Raw genomic sequence first — 19,642 nt, 5'->3', positions numbered from 1 at the left:
AAAGTTGGAGGCGTCTCCGATTAACGTGGCAATCCCATTTTAAAGACTTCTGTTTATGTAATACCTTTCATGTCCTCTAGTCTAGGAGATAGAAAATGCTTTAAAAACTGTGAAATACATTTGTAATTATTGTAATGTGGGAAATGTAAGAATTTGCACAATTCGGGTTTTCAGAAAAGGTAATATGATAACTGGCAGTTGAATATGAAGAAGGTCCTTATCAGAGTTCCCAAACTGTAGCATAGTGGTTAGCACAACACTTTACAGTACCATTGACCTGAGTTCATTCCGCCACTGTCTGTAAGGAGTGTGTACGTTCTCTCTGTGACCGCGTGGGTTTCCTCCGGGTGCTTCACTTCTTTCCCATGGTTCAAAGATGTACAAGTTAGTAGGTTAATTGGTCATTGTGAATTGTCCCATGATTAGGCTAGGGTTAAGTCAGGGGTTGCTGGGTAGTGTGGCTTGAAGGGCTGAAAGGGCCTGTTCTGGGCTGTATCTCAATCAATCAATCAATAAATCAATAAATAAACAAACAAACTGCTCATTGAGGTACAGCTGTTGAATTTTTATAATTAGATACTATTGTTGTGTGTACCAATACAGTGAAAAGCTTTGTTTTGCATGCCACCCAGACAGATCACTTCAAACTTAAGTATATCGGAGCGGTACAGAAGGAAAGACGAAAGACATAATTAACTGCAGAATATGGTATCACAGTTACAAAGGAAGTGCAGTGTTGGTAAGGTGCAATGGCCATGACAGAGAAGATTTTGAGATCAAGAGTTCTATTCAAGAGTCTTATAACAACAGTGTAGAAGCTTTCCTTCTGCTACGAGTTTTCAAGGTGTTGGTGGTGGGGGTGGGGGGCTGTGGAGAAGAGAGAATGACCAGGGTGGGAAGGAAGGTCCCTCATTTGTGCTGAGTACTTTCCTGAAGTAGTGGTCACCAGAGAGAAGGTTGGTTTTCATGATACAACTCTACTATTCCTTGTAGTCCTGGGCAGAGTAGTTATCTTTCCAAGTAGTCGTGCATCCAGATATGATGTTTTCTATGGTGCGTCTGTAAAAATCAAGTAATTTCCTTTGCCTTATGAGGAAGTAAAGGCAATGGTGTGCTTTCTTGGCCGTAATGTCAACAGATTTGGACCAGGACAAATTGTTTGATATTTGCGTCGAGGAATTTTAAGTTTTCAACCAATTCCACCTTCAGTACCATTGATACAGATGGACATGTTTCCTGTCCCACCTACTAAAGTCAATGAACAGTTCTTTTGTTTTCCTGACATTAAGGGAAAGGTTGCTGCCTTGATGCCACGTTGCTACGTTCTCTCCCTCCTTGGTTTTCTCTCTCTCCTTCTTATATTACATCTCATCGTTGTTTGAAATCCAGTCCACTATGATGGTCATCTGCAAACCTGAAGAGCAGGAGTTCCCAATCTGGGGTCCATGGACTTCTCAGTTAATGGTAAAGCTCCATGGCAGAGAAAAGGAACCCCTGCTTTAGATTAAATTAGAGCAGAATTTGCCCATGCAGTTGTGAGTGCATAGAGAGTAAAGTAAGGGGCTTAGGGCAGAGTCTTGTGTTCCAGTGTTGAGGAGGTGCTTCTGCCAACTCTTGCTGATTGTGATCTGTTGGTCAAGGAGTCAAGGATCAACTTGCAGAGAAGGGTGCTGAGTCCAGGAGTTGGAGATGAGCTTGTTCAGAATTGTGGTATTGAAGGCAGAGCCATAGTCAATAAATTATTACCTGACGAGTAGTAGGTGTCTTTGTTATCCAGATGTTCCAGAAATGAGTGTAAGGTCAGGGCAACGGTGTCCACCATGGACCTGTTTCAGCAGTAGGTGAACTACAGTAGGTTGAAGTTGCCTGACAAACTGGAGTTGATTTGTAACCAGCCTTTCAATGCACAGCTGATGATGGATGTCAGAGCTAATTGGTAGTCAGATTCAGATTTATTTACCACATGTACATTGAAACACACATACAGTGAAATGCAGCATTTGCAATAACAACTAGGACACCCAAGGGCAGCCTACAAGTGTTACCACACACACCAGCACCAGTAGCATGCCTGCCACGTTTAGCAAAACAACAGCACCCTCCCACCCACCCATTCACAATCACAAGTCTAAACGACAGTGAAGTCCGAGCCACGGCATTGATTGACATCACAGCCCAGTACCACAAGTTTACAGACATAGACAGACAGGCCATTACCTTCACTTTGTTTGTGGGCACCTGTTGAGGCCTAGGTTCAACGTGTCTCATCCTAGAATCTGTTGTTAGCCAAATGTAGAACGTCCACACCATTGAGTTGGTCAAGCTGTTGCACTCAAATCCTTCGATTGAGATGTCTACCACAAACTATTGATTCTGGATGCAACAGAACCACGGCCGATTCATTCTTTGTATCACGAGGAAATGTTGCAGGAATGTACTAACAGTTCTCCAAAGGTGAAAATAAAGAAGTTTACTGCAGAATGTACAAGATTTATGAATTTTATCAGGTAGTTGGTATGGCTAGTTTCCCTAAGTAGTACAAGGAGCAGTAATTTAAATACTATTACTCTTTACCTTAAATACAATTACACAAATGATCAAAATGTACAATACTGAGCAATTTTAGGAATCTTTTTAGCCAGTGGGTGGTGAATCTGTGGAACTCATTGCCACAGACATCTATGGAAGCAAATTCATTGGATATATTTAAAGCAAGGTTGATAGGTTCATGATTAGTAAGGGCATCGAAGGTTATGGGGAGAAGGCAGGAGAATAGAGGTGAGAGGGAAAATAAATCAGCCATGTTTGAATGGCCAAGCAGACTCGATGGGATGAACGCTCATACTCTCCTCTCATGTTTTGTTGTCTATTTCTTGCATTCTTTGTCGTGTGCTATACTGGTTCCAAATGAAGAACATTTTGTTCATTCTTTTCAAATGAAATGACGTTTGCAAAAGTTACAAAGACATTTTTTCATAAAGAAGATGATATTTGCATAAAGACTGAAGACAGCTGGAATATAAAATGAGTTCTTCACATCAGTCTGTATCAAGGAAAAGAATGTCAAATTCTCACTAAATGTGTCTGTGGTAGAGATAATAGATAGTTTGAAGATTATTAAGAAGGTAACACAAAGGCTACGGATGTAGTTAAAATAAGCAAATCACCTGGTGTGCGTGGCATATACCTGAGGTTAGTGAGGAATACCCAAGGGAGAAAGGTTCTTGCCTTGCAGTGCTAACCATTTCTGTCAGACCTGAGCTTTTCCAGTATTTTCTGTTTTTGTTTCAGATTTCTGACTGTGAGTTCCAGCCCAACAGCTTGCCAGTTTCTAGTTGTTCCTAGATACCAGAGCGGTGTCAGAAGATGCAAAAATGACATTCGTAACACCCTAGTATGGGAATCTGATTTGGGTTATATTCAATATTGCATTAACTTAGCCTACATCAAATTGCCCTCCAATCCAATCCGTAGCATCAAACTGTTAGGTGAGCTTTATTCCTCATTCCAACAGCTTTGTATGGAATGAATAGTAAATTCTAGAGCAGGCAAGAATAAATACTAAATCTGTAGATGACAATGTCTATCATCTACAAGTGAAGCCTCCCATAAGTTCTGAATTTATTATCTCCCTGTTATGATACTTACTGTCAGTTCTGTCAAATTCAGGTCACTCAACTTACACCTCTACTTTTCATTCTCCTTAAATCTGCATGTTAAATAATTGTGTAAATTGGTTTACATTTGAGAATCAAATCCCATTAGCCCTTGATCTTTCAAGTAGGATTTTCCCTAGTTCTTAATAACTTAGTCATCTTTGACCAGTATCAAAGCAACTCCAATCATTTCCTAGCCTTTTTGAATATAAATAAATTTTAAATTATTTCTAACAGATTGTAGAAGCAGCATACGAGCCAGTACCAAAAGGACTCTACTCTTACCAAGTGCAAGAGACCATCAAAAGGTAATGAGTGATGATTGTCAAATTGTTATTGAATTAGCCTTATTGACTGAATCAAACAGATTTTTTCCCACCATCCAATGACATACCGTACTGTGCAAAAGTCTTAGGCACTTATATATAGCTCGGACATTTGCACAGTACTGTAGTAATTTTATGTATTGCATTGTACTGCTGGCAGAAAGAAAAACAAATTTCATGACTGTGTGAATGATGATTCTGATACTGATAAGGACTAAGAGTGGGAAGGGGGCAGGGAAAGGGGAATCATGGTTGGGAAAAGAGGAAGGGAGAGGGGAGGAAGGGAGAGGGGAGGAAGCGGGAATCAAATGACTTAGCCTGGTGTCTCAGGGCTGGGTGTGTCTCCCCTCACGCCACCCCCACGCCGCTGCCCCAGGCACTCCTTCTTTGCCACCTGTCCCACACCCCTCCCATGGCACCCCACCCTCGCCATCCCTCACATCCTTTGCTTCCGCCAGGTTTACAAACTCATGTTGACATACAGTACTGTGCAAAAGTCTTAAGCACCCTAGCTATATATATGTCTAAGATTTCTGCATATTGCTGTATCTGCCCAACATCCTGTACTAATACTACCACAACATGATGAATTATATTGCTGGAAGCTCTTAAAAACAATCCAACTGACCATTACAAAATGAGTCCCAATGGAGAGAAAAACAAAGGTATGACTTATGTAATTAATAGCTGTATTGGAAGATCTATCATTCTTACAGTAAATTAATATACATTACAGAAATGACTTCATGACAATTATTTCTAGAAATTAACTATAGACTGTTGATTCATGTAGCTCCTTAATTAAAAAGTAATGCGTGTCATAAGTCAGTGCCGCAGGGATTGGTGCTGGGCCCATTGTTGTTTACCAGCTATATCAATGATCTGGATGATAATGCAGTAAATTGGATCAGCAAATTTTTAGATGACACCAAGATCGGGGTTGTAGTGGGCAGTGAGAAAAGCTGTCAAGCTAGCAGTGGGATCTGGACCAGCTGGAAGAATGGGCTGAAAAATGGCAGATGGAATTTAGTGCAGACAATTGTGAGGTGTTGTACTTTGGGACGACCAACAAGGTTAGCTATTACACTGTGAGAGGTAGCGTGGAGGAGTGCAATAGAACAGCAAGGTCTGAGAATACAGATCCATAATTCTTTTAAAGTGGCGTCACAGGTAGAAAGGGTCATAAAGAAAGCTTTTGGTGCGTTGCCTTTCATTAATCAATGTATTGAATGCAGGAGTTGGGATGTTATGTTGAAGTTGTATAATACATAAGTGAGGCCTAATCTGGAGTATTGTGTGCAGTTTTGGTCATCGACCTACTGGAAAGATGTCACTAAGTTTGAAAAAGTGCAGAGAAAATTTACAAGGATGTTGCCGGGTCTTATGGACCTGAGTTCTAGGAAAAGGCTGAATAGGTTAGGTCTTCATTCCCTAGCAGGGAGATTCGATAGAGGTATACAAAATTATGAGGGGTATAGATAGAGTAAGTGCAAGCAGGCTTTTTCCACTGAGGTTGATTGAGGCTAGAACTAGAGATCATGAATTAGGGGTGAAAGGTGAAATGTTTAAGGTAAACAACATCACTCAGAAGGTGGTGAGAGTGGAATCAGCCGCCAGCACAAGTGGTGGATTCGGGTCCAATTTCAACATTTAAGAGAAATTTGGATTGGTACGTGGATGGGAGGGGTATGAAAGGCTATGGTCCCGGTGCAAATCGATAGGACTAGGCAGATGAATGGTTCAGTGAAGACTATATTATGAGCCATAGGGTCTATTTCTGTGCTGTCGTGTTCTATGACTCTGTGACTTTATGTTACGTGTTCACCAAGCAGACTAGATACCATACTTTTCTTTTTATTTCAGCAAAAACTGGGCAGAACAATAGCTAGTGATTAGAAGAGTGTTCATCACAACCTTCTCAAGGGCAACTAAGGATGGGCAGTTTAAATGCTGGCTCAGGTTGTGCAAGTCCACATCCTTTGAATAAATTGTAATAAAAATATATGGAGATTAAATCAAAGTTGCTGGTGAACGCAGCAGGCCAGGCAGCATCTATAAGAAGAGGCGCAGTCGACGTTTCAGGCCGAGACCCTTCGTCAGGACTAACTGAAGGAAGAGTGAGTAAGGGATTTGAAAGCTGGAGGGGGAGGGGGAGATGCAAAATGATAGGAGAAGACAGGAGGGGGAGGGATAGAGCCGAGAGCTGGACAGATGATAGGCAGAAGGGGATACGAGAGGATCATGGGACAGGAGGTCCGGGAAGAAAGACGGGGGGGGGTGACCCAGAGGATGGGCAAGAGGTATATTCAGAGGGACAGCGGGAGAAAAAGGAGAGTGAGAGAAAGAATGTGTGCATTAAAAAGAGTAACAGATGGGGTACGAGGGGGAGGTGGGGCCTAGCGGAAGTTAGAGAAGTCAATGTTCATGCCATCAGGTTGGAGGCTACCCAGACGGAATATAAGGTGTTGTTCCTCCAACCTGAGTGTGGCTTCATCTTTACAGTAGAGGAGGCCGTGGATAGACATGTCAGAATGGGAATGGGATGTGGAATTAAAATGTGTGGCCACTGGGAGATCCTGCTTTCTCTGGCGGACAGAGCGTAGATGTTCAGCAAAGCGGTCTCCCAGTCTGCGTCGGGTCTCACCAATATATAAAAGGCCACATCGGGAGCACCGGACGCAGTATATCACCCCAGTCGACTCACAGGTGAAGTGATGCCTCACCTGGAAGGACTGTTTGGGGCCCTGAATGGTGGTAAGGGAGGAAGTGTAAGGGCATGTGTAGCACTTGTTCCGCTTACACGGATAAGTGCCAGCAGGGAGATCAGTGGGGAAGGATGTAACTTCCGCCACCTCCAACGGGATCCCACCACTAAGCATATCTTTCCCTCCCCGCCTCTCACTGCATTCCGCAGGGATCGCTCCCTACACAACTCCCTTGTCCATTCGTCCCCCCCATCCTTCCCCACTGATCTCCCTGCTGGCACTTATCCGTGTAAGCGGAACAAGTGCTACACATGCCCTTACACTTCCTCCCTTACCACCATTCAGGGCCCCAAACAGTCCTTCCAGGTGAGGCATCACTTCACCTGTGAGTCGACTGGGGTGATATACTGCGTCCGGTGCTCCCGATGTGGCCTTTTATATATTGGTGAGACCCGACGCAGACTGGGAGACCGCTTTGCTGAACATCTACGCTCTGTCCGCCAGAGAAAGCAGGATCTCCCAGTGGCCACACATTTTAATTCCACATCCCATTCCCATTCTGACATGTCTATCCACGGCCTCCTCTACTGTAAAGATGAAGCCACACTCAGGTTGGAGGAACAACACCTTATATTCCGTCTGGGTAGCCTCCAACCTGATGGCATGAACATTGACTTCTCTAACTTCCGCTAGGCCCCACCTCCCCCTCGTACCCCATCTGTTACTCTTTTTAATGCACACATTCTTTCTCTCACTCTCCTTTTTCTCCCGCTGTCCCTCTGAATATACCTCTTGCCCATCCTCTGGGTCACCCCCCCCCGTCTTTCTTCCCGGACCTCCTGTCCCATGATCCTCTCGTATCCCCTTCTGCCTATCATCTGTCCAGCTCTCGGCTCTATCCCTCCCCCTCCTGTCTTCTCCTATCATTTTGCATCTCCCCCTCCCCCTCCAGCTTTCAAATCCCTTACTCACTCTTCCTTCAGTTAGTCCTGACGAAGGGTCTCGGCCTGAAACGTCGACTGCGCCTCTTCCTATAGATGCTGCCTGGCCTGCTGCGTTCACCAGCAACTTTGATGTATGTTGTTCGTTTAACGAAGGACAGTTTTGATGGCATCATTTCTGGTTTGTCTGCCACCCTTGTGCCTCTCGTTGTCATTCTGGAGACGTGCAGTCCTTTCATCCCCCGTCTCTTCATCTCTTCTGCTGTTTGTTGTTTGTCTCTGATCCTGGAGACGTGCATGCCTCTCCTCCTCTGTCTCTTCTTCTCTCATCTTTTTTTGTCCTGATTCTTTGATCCTGGAGTCATGCAGCCCTGGCCTCATCCGATTCTTGTTCTCTTCCTCTCCTTGCTGCTTCCCGACGACATTTGGCGTCATCTCTTGACCACGCGGCATAATTAGGCTGACCATTTTTTTTAACCCTAATGCTGGATAGAAGATATGAAACACTAACACCAAAGGATGCTGATTATTCTTGATGATGTGGTTGGCACTCTCCTAAATGGACGTGATATAGTCACCGATGTCCTTTGACTGCAGCAAAGGGTTTTATGGGTGTCTCGAAGTACGTCATTACAATAAGATTTAATTATCTCTTATTGATGAGTGACAGTTAGATCTGTCCCAATCCTGCACATGCTGATGGTGATTAGCAGAATGTGACCCCTCAAAATAGAGCTGCCGTGCCCTTTTGCTCCAGTAGGTGTCGCTGCTGAGGCTGGCCGTGGGCTGTCACGTCCCGATTTCTATGATGCTGGATCGGCTCTTGGGTTAAAAGGGAGCCTGTTGATTTTTGCGAATGAGCAATTTTATACAAGTATATAACCCTGAACTTTGCCTGCATTCTGTAAGTTAGCGCATTTTAATTTGATTTAGCCAAAAAAAGTGCTGCTGTAATGCACCGTTTGCGCTAATTGGAGGTCACAAACAGACAAACAGAGCATGAGAGTTTTAGAGTTATATAGATTTTATCTATTTTATTGGGCTACATATTCCAGTGCTATCATAGCATGCCCACAATGTTCAAAATGATTAAGATTCAATTCCTGCCACTGTCTGTAAAGAGTTTGTAAGTTCTACCCATGACCGCATGGGTTTCCTCTGGGTGATCTGGTTTCTTCCGACATTCCAAGGCCATACAGGTTAGGGTTAGTAAGTTGAGGGCATGCTATGTTGACGCTGGAAGCATGGCAACTCTTCTGGGCTGCTCCCAGCACATCATCTGATTGTGGTGGTCACTGATGTAAACAACACCTATGTTCTGATATGCATGTAACAAATAAGGCTAATCTCTAATCTTTAAATCAATTCCCATCAGAGGAGTGGCTCAATAGCACTTCTGTCTGATCTGAACAAGTTTTGCACTACCTCAATGCACTGTTACTGATTTGATCTGAATAAACAATATGCAAGACAAACTTTTCACTGTCTTGATACTGTACATATGACAATATTGTATACTTATGTACAAGATGATAAGAGGCATAGATCAAGTGGACAACCAGATGCCTTTTGCCAATGTGTAACTAGCTAATATGAGGGGCATAATTTTAAGGTAATTAGAGAAAAGTATAGGAGGGATGTCAGAGGTACTTTCTTTAACACAGAGAGTGGTGGGTGTCTGAAACGCCCTGCCAGGGGTGGCGGTGAAGGCAGATACATTAGGGACATTTAAGAGATTGATAGATAGGTGCATGGATAATAGTAAAATGGAAAGTGATGTAGGAGAGAAGGGTTAGATTGATTTTAGAGTAGGTTAAAGGGTCAGCACAATGTCATGAGCCAAAGGACCTGTATTGAGCTGTAATGTTCTATGTTTTAGGGGTAAATTTTAATTTAATCCTATGTTTACTATAGTTTGAGAATTTGGCTTAATCATTTTACATCCCTGAAGGAATTTTGAGACTGAGTTTCTATGTGTTTGGTGTTGTACTTAAAAATAAGAAAATTCACAAAGGTGTTAGTCAGGGGATTGAGTTCAAGAGCTAGAGCTAATATTGCAGGTCGATAAAAATCTGATTACATCTGATTGGAATATTGTGTTCATTTTTGGTCGTCTCAGTACAGGAAGGATGTGGAAGCTTTAGAGAGGATACAGAGATTTACCAAGATGCTGCCTAGATTAGAGAGCATGTTTTCTGAGAAAAGATTGAGCGAGCAAGGGCTTTTCTCTTTGGAATGAAGGAGGATGAGAGATGACTTGACAGAGGCGTACAAGATGATAAGAGGCATGGATAAAGTGAACAGCTAGCAAGGTAGAGATAGAGATAGAGTATAATTTTAAGGTGACTGGAGTATAGGCAGGATGTAAGAGGTAGTTTTTTTGCAGACAAGTGGAGGGTTATGTGGAAGTGAATAGTTAGATCGATCTTACAGTAAATTAAAAGGTCAGCACAAAATCATGGGGTGAAGGGCCCGTACTGTGCCGTAATGTTCCATGTCCTGCGTTTCAATAAACCAGTGCATTACCAAAACTTTTCTGGACTGGGTCTGTCAGAGGTAAGTGAGTGAATATATGGAATAAACTGATTTGATCTCATTTGTACCACATCTGTCTGCTGCAGATGGACTTGTCCATGATAGCAGTAGAAGTGTCTGAGGAGACACACATGATGGGATCACTCTTTACATTGTGTGGCACAAAGGTTTTTCTGATTAGCATGGATTTAGGACAGGGGAATACCAGATTTCACCTGCTGAATCAAAGTACCTTTATTTCTAAATATCCACAGCTGCTTGACTCCTGATTCCGAAGCGAGGCCAGACGTTGTGGAAGTGAGTGCAATGATTTCAAATATCATGATGAAGTACATGGATGATTTATGCACACTGCAGATAACCATGGAGAAGAGGCTTGACCGGGAGAGGCGGCGCACACAGAAGTATTTCATGGAAGCTAACAGAAATGTTATGACCTATCACCATCAGCTCTCCATGATGTCGCGGGTAACATTTTTCTCTTAAGTGCCCTTGGATGACTTAGTCTGTTAGAATCTGTGTTGAATCATTAAAATGCATGGATGGTAATCTCCTTTTGTTGCCCAGTGTATTCTGGAAGGAGTCAACATAGTTTCTGCTGCATTTAGAGAATTAAAGATTAGCTTTATTTGTTACATACAATTGCGTCGAAGCATACAGTGAAATGTGCTATTTCTGTAAAGGACCAGCACAGTCTGAGAATGTGCTGGGGGCAGCGCACAAGTGTCGCCACACTTCCAGCGCCGACATCGAACGCTCACGACTCAAAACCCTAACCGTACATCTTTGGAATGTTGGAGGAAACCGGAGCACCCGGAGAGAAGCCACATAGTCACAAACTCCCTACAGATAGCAGTGGGAATTCAACCCCGATCTTCCAATTGCTGGTGCCGTAAAGTGTAATGATAACAGCTACACATCATGCCACCCGAGCTCAACACACTGCAGTTCACGTTGAGGCTGCCTGGATGGTGCAGTGAAATGACAAGGTCATATTTCTAAGTTAAGATTTACCTTTTTGTGTTAAAGGAGTATTATGATAAGTCAAGCTTGGGGAGCAGCAGTGGAACTGGCAGTCTGAAGAGTGAGTCATCAGAAACTACTGGGAGCCCACTGGACGACTTGCATAGGTTCCATCTTAAAGATGATGAGAGACTGAGTGATGCAGTATTTCTTGAGAATATTAACTCTGCCATAAACACTGAAAAAGGTACAGTAGAGATTTTCAATAAGAATGCATTGCTTTAACAAGAATAATGAGCTAAACTAAATGGTTAATTAATCTAATGCGGTATGTTATTTAAAATGGAATGCACAATAAGATACTTGGATAAATAGAGCTAAATAGTTTGGTTGAAAGAGATTTATTTTTTTTACCTTGTAAATTATTTTATTTTTTATTTAGAGATATTGCATAGTAACAGGCCTTTCCAGCCCAAAAATCCATGCCAGCCAATTGCATCCATATAACCAATTAACCTACTAACCCATACGTCTTTGGAATATGGGAGGAAACCAGAGCACCCAGAGCCAACATAGTCTACCCACAACTCACTAACCCTAACCCGTATGTCTTTGGAATGTGGGAGGAAACCAGGGTACCTGGAAGAAACCCACATGTACATGGGGAAAACATACAGGCAGCGGTGGAATTGAACCCGACTTTCTGATGCTGTAATAGTATTGCATTAACCACTACGTTACTGTGCTGCCCTTGTTTAAAGCCTTTTTGATAATGTGATGTGTTACATAATATTTCAGAAATTTTCCATGCAACTGTTAGAATACAAAATTTTATTTAAGGTTGGTGAACTAGTTTGGTAAAATCATTAACATTGCTAGATACCTTAATTGTTATCGTCATGCTGAATAAAGTAAGATGGTTATTGTTCAGACATAAAAGTATTAAAAATTATGATTGATATAAAATAAATAGTAAAATTATAAAATGATTCTTTTGCATCTTTATTTTAAAATGTGGTAACTTTTCCTCTGTTGTGAATGTTTCTCCAGAGATCGAAGATGAGTTGAATACTTCAGATCACTCAAGCAGTTCAAGCCCAAGCCCAATAAAAAATTCTCCCCTGGGTAAGTGCAACCTGTAGATTTTACCCGCTTGGTATCTGTGTTCATCTATCAGAATGTAAAGTGAATGGATCCAGAAATTCTTGATGTTTATTCCTGGCAAAGCAAACTCTTCATTCAGAATTTGGAAAGTTACTGCCTTGTAATGTTAGAGAGAAGGACAAAACTCCGATGAATTTAGACAGCCTACTTTGAATTGGAATTAGTTTATCATCGTCACATGTACTGAGATAGAGTGAAAAGCTTGTCTTCAATAATTTTCATCCTGATCAGATACAGATCAGCAGTGTATTGAGTAGTACAAGGTAAAATAATAACAGAATGCAGAATAAAGTATTAGCGTTACAGAGAAGGTACAGTGCATAATGATATAGATTGTGAGGTCAAAAGCCCAGCTTATTGTACGAGAGATGCTGTCCTTGAGCTGCATGGCACTTAAACGTTCAGGACTTTGTATCTTTGCCTGATGGGAGAAAGGGGAAGAAAGAAAGTCTGGTGTAGGTAGAGATCTTTGATTAGACAATGCTCTTTTCTTACTGCTGCCATCAAATTGAACATACAAATGCCTCAGGACTCACACCACCAGGTTCAAGAACAGTTTCTAATCCTCAACCATCAGGATCTTGAATGAAAAGGGATAGCTACACTCATATAAGGACTCATTTAAAGACCCTTTATATTGTTATTTCATGCTCATTATTTATTGTTATTCATTTATATCTGTATTTGCACAGTTTACAGTTCCTGATGTTTACGGTTACTGTTCTACAGGTTTGCTAAGTATGCCAGCAGAAAAAGAATGCGGTGACGTTATGTACTCTAATAATAGATTCTACTTTGAACTTTGAATTTTAGTGAGGCAGTCAGGACTGTAGACAGTCTATGGAGGAGAGGCTGGTTCCTGTGATGTGCTAAATTGTCTCCATAACTCTGCCGTTTTTTATGGTCATGGGCAGAGTAATTGCCATACTACGCCTGTCAGTGTAAAAGATTTGAGAGTCGATAATGGACCACTGGAAAATGATGCTGGAGAGGTAGTAATAGGGGACAAGGAAAGAGCAAACAAAATGAATAAATATTTTACATCAGTCTTCTCTGTGGAACGCTCTAGCAATATGCTAGAAGTTCGAGAGTGTCAGGGGGCAGAAGAGTGTGAAGTTGCCATTACTAGGGAGAAGAGTCTTGGGAAACTGAAGGGTCTGAAGGTAGATTACTCACCTGGATGAGATGGAGTATAACCCAGAGTTCCGAAAGTGGTGGCTGAAGAGGTCTTAGAAGCATTAGTAATGATCTTTCAAGAATCCCAGATTCTGGAATGGTTCTGGAAGATTAGATTAGATGAGATTCAACTTTACCCTCATTGTGCCGAGTACAGATACAAAGCCAATGAAGTGCAGTTAGCATCTACCCAGAAATGCAAAGGATAGTGTAATTTACAAAATAACTGCAAATAAAAATTAAGTGCTACAGCACACTAATATAAAAGTACTGAGACAGTACAATATGGGTGCAATACTGCTTAGCGCTGTGATGAGAGGTTCAACAGGGTCACAGCCTCAGGGAAGAAGCTCTTCCTGTGCCTGCTGGTGCGGGAGCTCCTGTAGTACCTACCAGATGGGAAGAGAGTAAAAAGTCCATGGTTAGGGTGAGATGCATCCTTGATAATGCTTTTCGCCCAGCCCAGGCAGCGTTTATGGTAGATGTTCTCAATGGTGGGCAATTGGGTGCGGATAATCTGCTAGGCAGTTTTCACCACATGCTGGAGTGCTTTGCGGTCCGATACGGGACAATTGCCATACAACACCGGGATGCAGTTGATGAGTATGCTCTCAATGGTACAGCGGTAAAAGTCCGTCAGTATCCTGGGACAGAGGTGAGCTTTCCGCAGGAAATAAAGACGCTATTGCGCCTTTTTGATCAGGATGGAGGAGTTCAGGGACCAGGTGAAATCCTTGGAAATGTGGATACCAAGGAAATTGAAGCTTGATACATGCTCCACTACAGCTCCATTGATGTAGATGGGGATGTGAGTGTGGCTCCTAGCATGTCTGAAGTCCACAATGATCTCCTTGGTCTTCTGGGTGTTAAGGGCCAGGTTGTTGTCGGCACACCACGCGGCCAGGTGCTGGACCTCGTCCCTATAGACTGTCTCGTCATCCCCTCTGATCAGGCCAACCACCGTGGTGTCGTCTGCGAACTTGATTATGGAGTTAAAACCATGTACAGGAACACAGTCATAGGTGAAAAAGGAGTACAGAAGAGGGCTCAGCAGAAGACTGGAAAATTGCAAATATCACAACACTCTTCAAGAAGGGAGAGAGGCAGAAGAAAGGAAACTTATAAGCCAGTTAGTCTGATCTCAGTGGCTGGAAAGATATTGGAGTCGATTATTAAGGATGAGCTGTCGGGGTACTTGGAGGCACATAATAAAATAGACCGTAGTCAGCATGGTTTTCCAAGGGGAAAATCTTGCCTGACAAATCTGTTGGAATTCTTTGAAGAAATAACAAGCAGGATAGATGAGAGAATCAGTGGATGTTGTGTACTTGGATTTTCAGAAGGCCTTTGACAAGGTGCCACACATGAGGCTGCTTAACAAGTTAAGAAACCTTGGTATCATAGGAAAGATACTAGCATGGATAGAGCACTGGCTGATTGGCAGGAGGCAAAGAGTGGGAATAAAGGGAGCCTTTTCTGACTGGCTTCTGGGAATTAGTGGTGTTCCACAGTGGCCTGTGTTGGGACTGCTTCTTTTTACGTTATATGCCAATGATTTGGATGATGGAATTGATGGCTTTGTGGCCAAGTTTACGGACAATGGAAAGATAGATGGAGGGGCATGTACTTCTGAGGAAGCTGAGAGACTACAAAAGGACTTAGACAGATTAGGAGAATGGGCAAAGAAGTGGCAGGTAGAATAGAGTGTTGGGATGGTCATGTACTTCGGTAGAAGAATTTTCTAAATAGAGAGAAAATTCAAAAATCTGAGGTGCAAAGGGACTTGGGAGTCTTTGTGCAGGATTCCCTAAAGGTTAATTTGCAGGTTGAGTTGGTGGTGAGGAAGGCAAATGCAATGTTAGTATTCATTTCAAGAGGACTAGAATATAAAAGCAAGGATGTAATGTTGAAGCTTTACAAAGCACCGGTGAGGCCTCACTTGGAGTATTGTGAACAGTTTTGGGCTGCGTATCTAAGAAAGGTTGTGCTGACATTGGAGAGGGATCAAAGCAGGTTTATGAAATGATTCCGAGATTGAAAGGCCAGGAAGAGTAGTATGGGCTGCCTTATTGATTAGTATCCAGCATCACTTACATTTATGGTAATGAAATGCATTGAGAGGTTGGTCATGGCTTGAATCAGCTCCTGCCTCAGCAAGGATCTGGACCCACTGCAATTTGCATATCACCATAATTGGTCTACACAGACGAAACTCATTAGCTCTTCACACAGCTGTAGCTCACCTAGACAAAACAAACATCTATGTCAGGATGCTGATTATTGACTATAGCTCAAAGATTAACACGATCATTTCTACAGTTCTGATCAAAAAGCTAGAAAACCTGGGCCTCTATACCTCCCTCTGCAATTGGATCCTCGACTTCCTAACCAGAAGACCACAATCTATGTGGATTGGTAATAACATTTCCTCCTTGCTTACACTCACCACTGACGCACCTCAGGGATATAATAGTCATAGTATTGTCATAGTCATACTTTATTGATCCCGGGGGAAATTGGTTTTCATTACAGTTGCACCATAAATTATAAATAGTAATAAAACCATAAATACTTATAGTGATATGTAAGTTATGCCAGGAAATAAGTCCAGGACCAGCCTATTGACTCAGGGTGTCTGACCCTCCAAGGGAGGAATTGTAAAGTTTGATGGCCACAGGCAGGAATGACTTCCTATGACGCTCTGTGTTGCATCTCGGTGGAATGAGTCTCTCGCTGAATGTACTCCTGTGCCCAAACAGAACATTATGTAGTGGATGGGAGATATTGTCCAAGATGGCATGCAACTTGGACAGCATCCTCCTTTCAGGCACCACCGTCAGAGAGTCCAGTTCCAAAATATGTGCTTAACCCATTGCTCTACTCTTTCTATACCCATGACTGTGTGGCTAGGCATAGCTCAAATGCCATCTATAAATTTGCTGATGATACAGCCATTGCTGGCAAAATCTCTGATGGCGACAAGATGGCATAAAGGAATGTGATATACCAGTTAGTTGAGTGGTGTCGCAGCAACAACCTTGTAAGACCAAAGAGCTGATTGTGAACTTCAGAAAGGGTAAGGTGAGAGTACATGAACCAGTCCCCATAGAGGGATCAGAAGTGGAGAGAGTGAGCAATTTCACGTTCCTGGGTGTCAGCATATTGATGCAGTTATAAAGAAGGCAAGACGGAAACTATACTTCATTAGGAGTTTGAGGAGATTTGGTTTGTCACCTAAAACACTCAAACACATCTACAGATGTACTGTGGAGAGCATTCTGACTGTCTGGTATGGCGGGGGGGGGGGGTTTGCTACTGCACAGGATCGAAAGAAGCTACAGAAATTTGTAAAATTAGTCAGCTCCTTCATGGGTACTAGCCTCCATAGTGTCCAAAACATCTTTAAAGACCAGTGCCCCAAGAGGCAGCATCCAGTAATAAGGTCCCCATAATGCAGGACGTGCCCTCTTTCCATTGTTAACGTCAGGAAGGAGGTACAGAAACCTGAAGACACACACTCAGCGATTCAAGAATAGTTTCTTCCCCTCCGTCATCTAGTTTCTAAATGGTCTTTGAAACTATGAACACTACCTCACTTTTTCATTATTTCTGTTTTTGCACTATTTTTAATTTAGCTGTTTAACATTCACTTACTGTAATTGATATTTTTTCTATATCATGTATTGCATTGTACTGCTGCTGCCAAATTAACAAATTTCATGACATACAAAAATTGCTGGTGAACGCAGCAGACCAGGCAGCATCTATAGGAAGAGGAACAGTCGACGTATCCGAAATGATAGGAGAAGACAGGAAGGGGAGGGATGGAGCTGAGAGCTGGACAGTTGATTGGCAAAAGGGGTACGAGGCTAGAGAAGGGAGAGGATCATGGGATGGGAGGCCTAGGGAGAAAGAAAGGGGGAGGGGAGCCCAGAGGATGGAGAGCAGGCAAGGACTTATAGGAGAGAGACAAAGGGAGGAAAAAGAGACAGAGAAAAAAAAGGGGGGAAATAATAAATAAATAAATAAACAAACAAACAAACAAGCAAGCAAACGATGGGGTACGAAGGGGAGGAGGGGCATTAGCGGAAGTTAGAGAAGTCGATGTTCATGCCATCAGGTTGGAGGCTACCCAGCCGGAATATAAGGTGTTGTTCCTCCAACCTGAGCGTGGCTTCATCTTTACAGTAGAGGAGGCCGTGGATAGACATGTCAGAATGGGAATGGGATGTGGAATTAAAATGTGTGGCCACTGGGAGATCCTGCTTTCTCTGGCGGACAGAGCGTAGGTGTTCATCGAAACAGTCTCCCAGTCTGCGTTGGGTCTCGCCAATATATAGAAGGCCGCACCGGGAGCACCGGACATAGGATATCACTCTAGCCGACTCACAGGTGAAATGTCGCCTCACCTGGAAGGACTGTCTGGGGCCCCGAATGGTGGTGAGGGAGGAAGTGTAAGGGCATGTGTAGCACTTGTTCCGCTTACAAGGATAAGTGCCGGGAGGGAAATCGGTGGGGAGGGATGTGGGGGACGAATAGACAAGGGAGTCACATAGGGAGCGATCCCTGTGGAAAGCAGAAAAAGGGGGGGAGGGAAAGATGTGATTGGTGGTGTGATCCCGTTGGAGGTGGCGGAAGTTACGGAGAATTATATGTTGGACCCGGAGGCTGGTGGGTTGGTAGGTGAGGACAAGGGGAACCCTATTCCTAGTGGGGTGGTGGGAGGATGGGGTGAGAGCAGATGTGCGTGAAATGGGAGAGATGCGTTTAAGAGCAGAGTTGATGGTGGAGGAAGGGAAGCCCCTTTCTTTAAAAAAGGAGGACATCTTCCTCGTCCTGAAACGAAAAGCCTCATCCTGAGAGCAGATGCAGCGGAGACGGAGGAATTGCGAGAAGGGGATGGTGTTTTTGCAAGAGACAGGGTGGGAAGAGGAGTAGTCCAGGTAGTTGTGAGAGTCCGTAGGCTTATAGTAGACATCAGTAGATAAGCTGTCTCCAGAGATAGAGATGGAAAGATTCTGATTCTGATTCATATGAGAAACGCTTGATGGCTCTGGGTCTGTATTCACTGGAATTGAGAAGAATGAGGCGCGACCTCATTGAAACCTACCGAATGTTGAAAGGCCTTGATAGAGTGGATGTGGAGAGGACGTTACCTATGGTGGGGAGGCTAAGCCTTATAGTAGAGGGGCATTGATAATAGATTTACTTTCACTAATATATTCTGAATAATAAGATGATTAACTTATGTTTTCTTGTACTGAACATTCAATGATCAAGTTGACTGCTTACAATACTGATTCAGTGGGACATGATATCATACATAACTGATAAATCCAAGATCCACTGATGACCTTACAATAGTGACTGAAGTTACTTACAAGTCTGTAAATTCTCAAGCTTGAACTTTAGGCCATAATATTAATTAACTTAGTTTGGCAGTTAGGAACAAAAGTTGAGTTTCAGAGACAATGCACCGTAGGTAGGCAAAAATTACTCAGTGTTCACAATTTTGGTCGCTATGTAATTGATTCGCAGCTTCACACTAATCCTTGCTACAAGCAATACTTGCCTTGCCATTCTCATTGTGTATGATATGCAGTGGTTGCTGCTAATATGTGCTTGAGGACAGGATTAGGTTTAGTATTAATAAAGAGCCCGTGTTTAGTGTTGGAGGACCTGAATGGTTAAGATAGTGGATGAGGTGTCAGTCAGGCAGGCTGCTTTATTCTAAACAGTGTCAAGCTTCTTCAGATTGTTGGAGCCGTACTTATCCAAGCAATGCAGATTACACCATCACTCTCCTAAATCTGGCTTTATAAAGCATCAGAGAATAAGGAGATGAATCACGTGCCATTGAATATCCAGCCTCTAACCTCTTGTGGCCACAATATTTGTGTGTCTAGGAGCCATGTATCTGTTCTCTATCTGCTTTGTATTCTGTGTTGCATGTTTATTATGGTAACTAGTCACATGAGGGGGGCGTGGTAAAGTCAAAGGGAATAAGTTACTTATTCTTGCTTATTTTGTGGCTATTTGTAGCTTGGGACCGGTGGAGGTCATATCTTTGCTGAGCTAATGCTGAATAAAACTTAGCTTACATTTGGATACGCTGAAGTTTCATCGCTTCAAGATTGTATGTTTGCTAATTGCTAATAAAGGATTGAACTGCACTG

At 42.8% G+C, this 19,642-nt stretch overlaps 1 protein-coding gene across 1 annotated transcript in view; it reads left to right on the top strand.

Moving 5' to 3' along the window:
- Positions 1-19,642, top strand: part of nek10 (NIMA-related kinase 10) — a 113,208-nt gene that overhangs the window by 70,102 nt on the left and 23,464 nt on the right. Inside the window, exons 24-27 of the mRNA XM_063069492.1 lie at positions 3,894-3,964; positions 10,418-10,631; positions 11,193-11,373; positions 12,177-12,251. Coding sequence (XP_062925562.1) covers positions 3,894-3,964; positions 10,418-10,631; positions 11,193-11,373; positions 12,177-12,251 — 541 coding nt within the window. The remainder of the gene's footprint in view (positions 1-3,893; positions 3,965-10,417; positions 10,632-11,192; positions 11,374-12,176; positions 12,252-19,642) is intronic.

The sequence above is a fragment of the Mobula hypostoma genome, chromosome 17 (assembly GCF_963921235.1).
Source record: "Mobula hypostoma chromosome 17, sMobHyp1.1, whole genome shotgun sequence".
Classification (NCBI taxonomy): domain Eukaryota; kingdom Metazoa; phylum Chordata; class Chondrichthyes; order Myliobatiformes; family Myliobatidae; genus Mobula; species Mobula hypostoma.
This window is presented reverse-complemented; position numbering and strand designations above follow the sequence as displayed.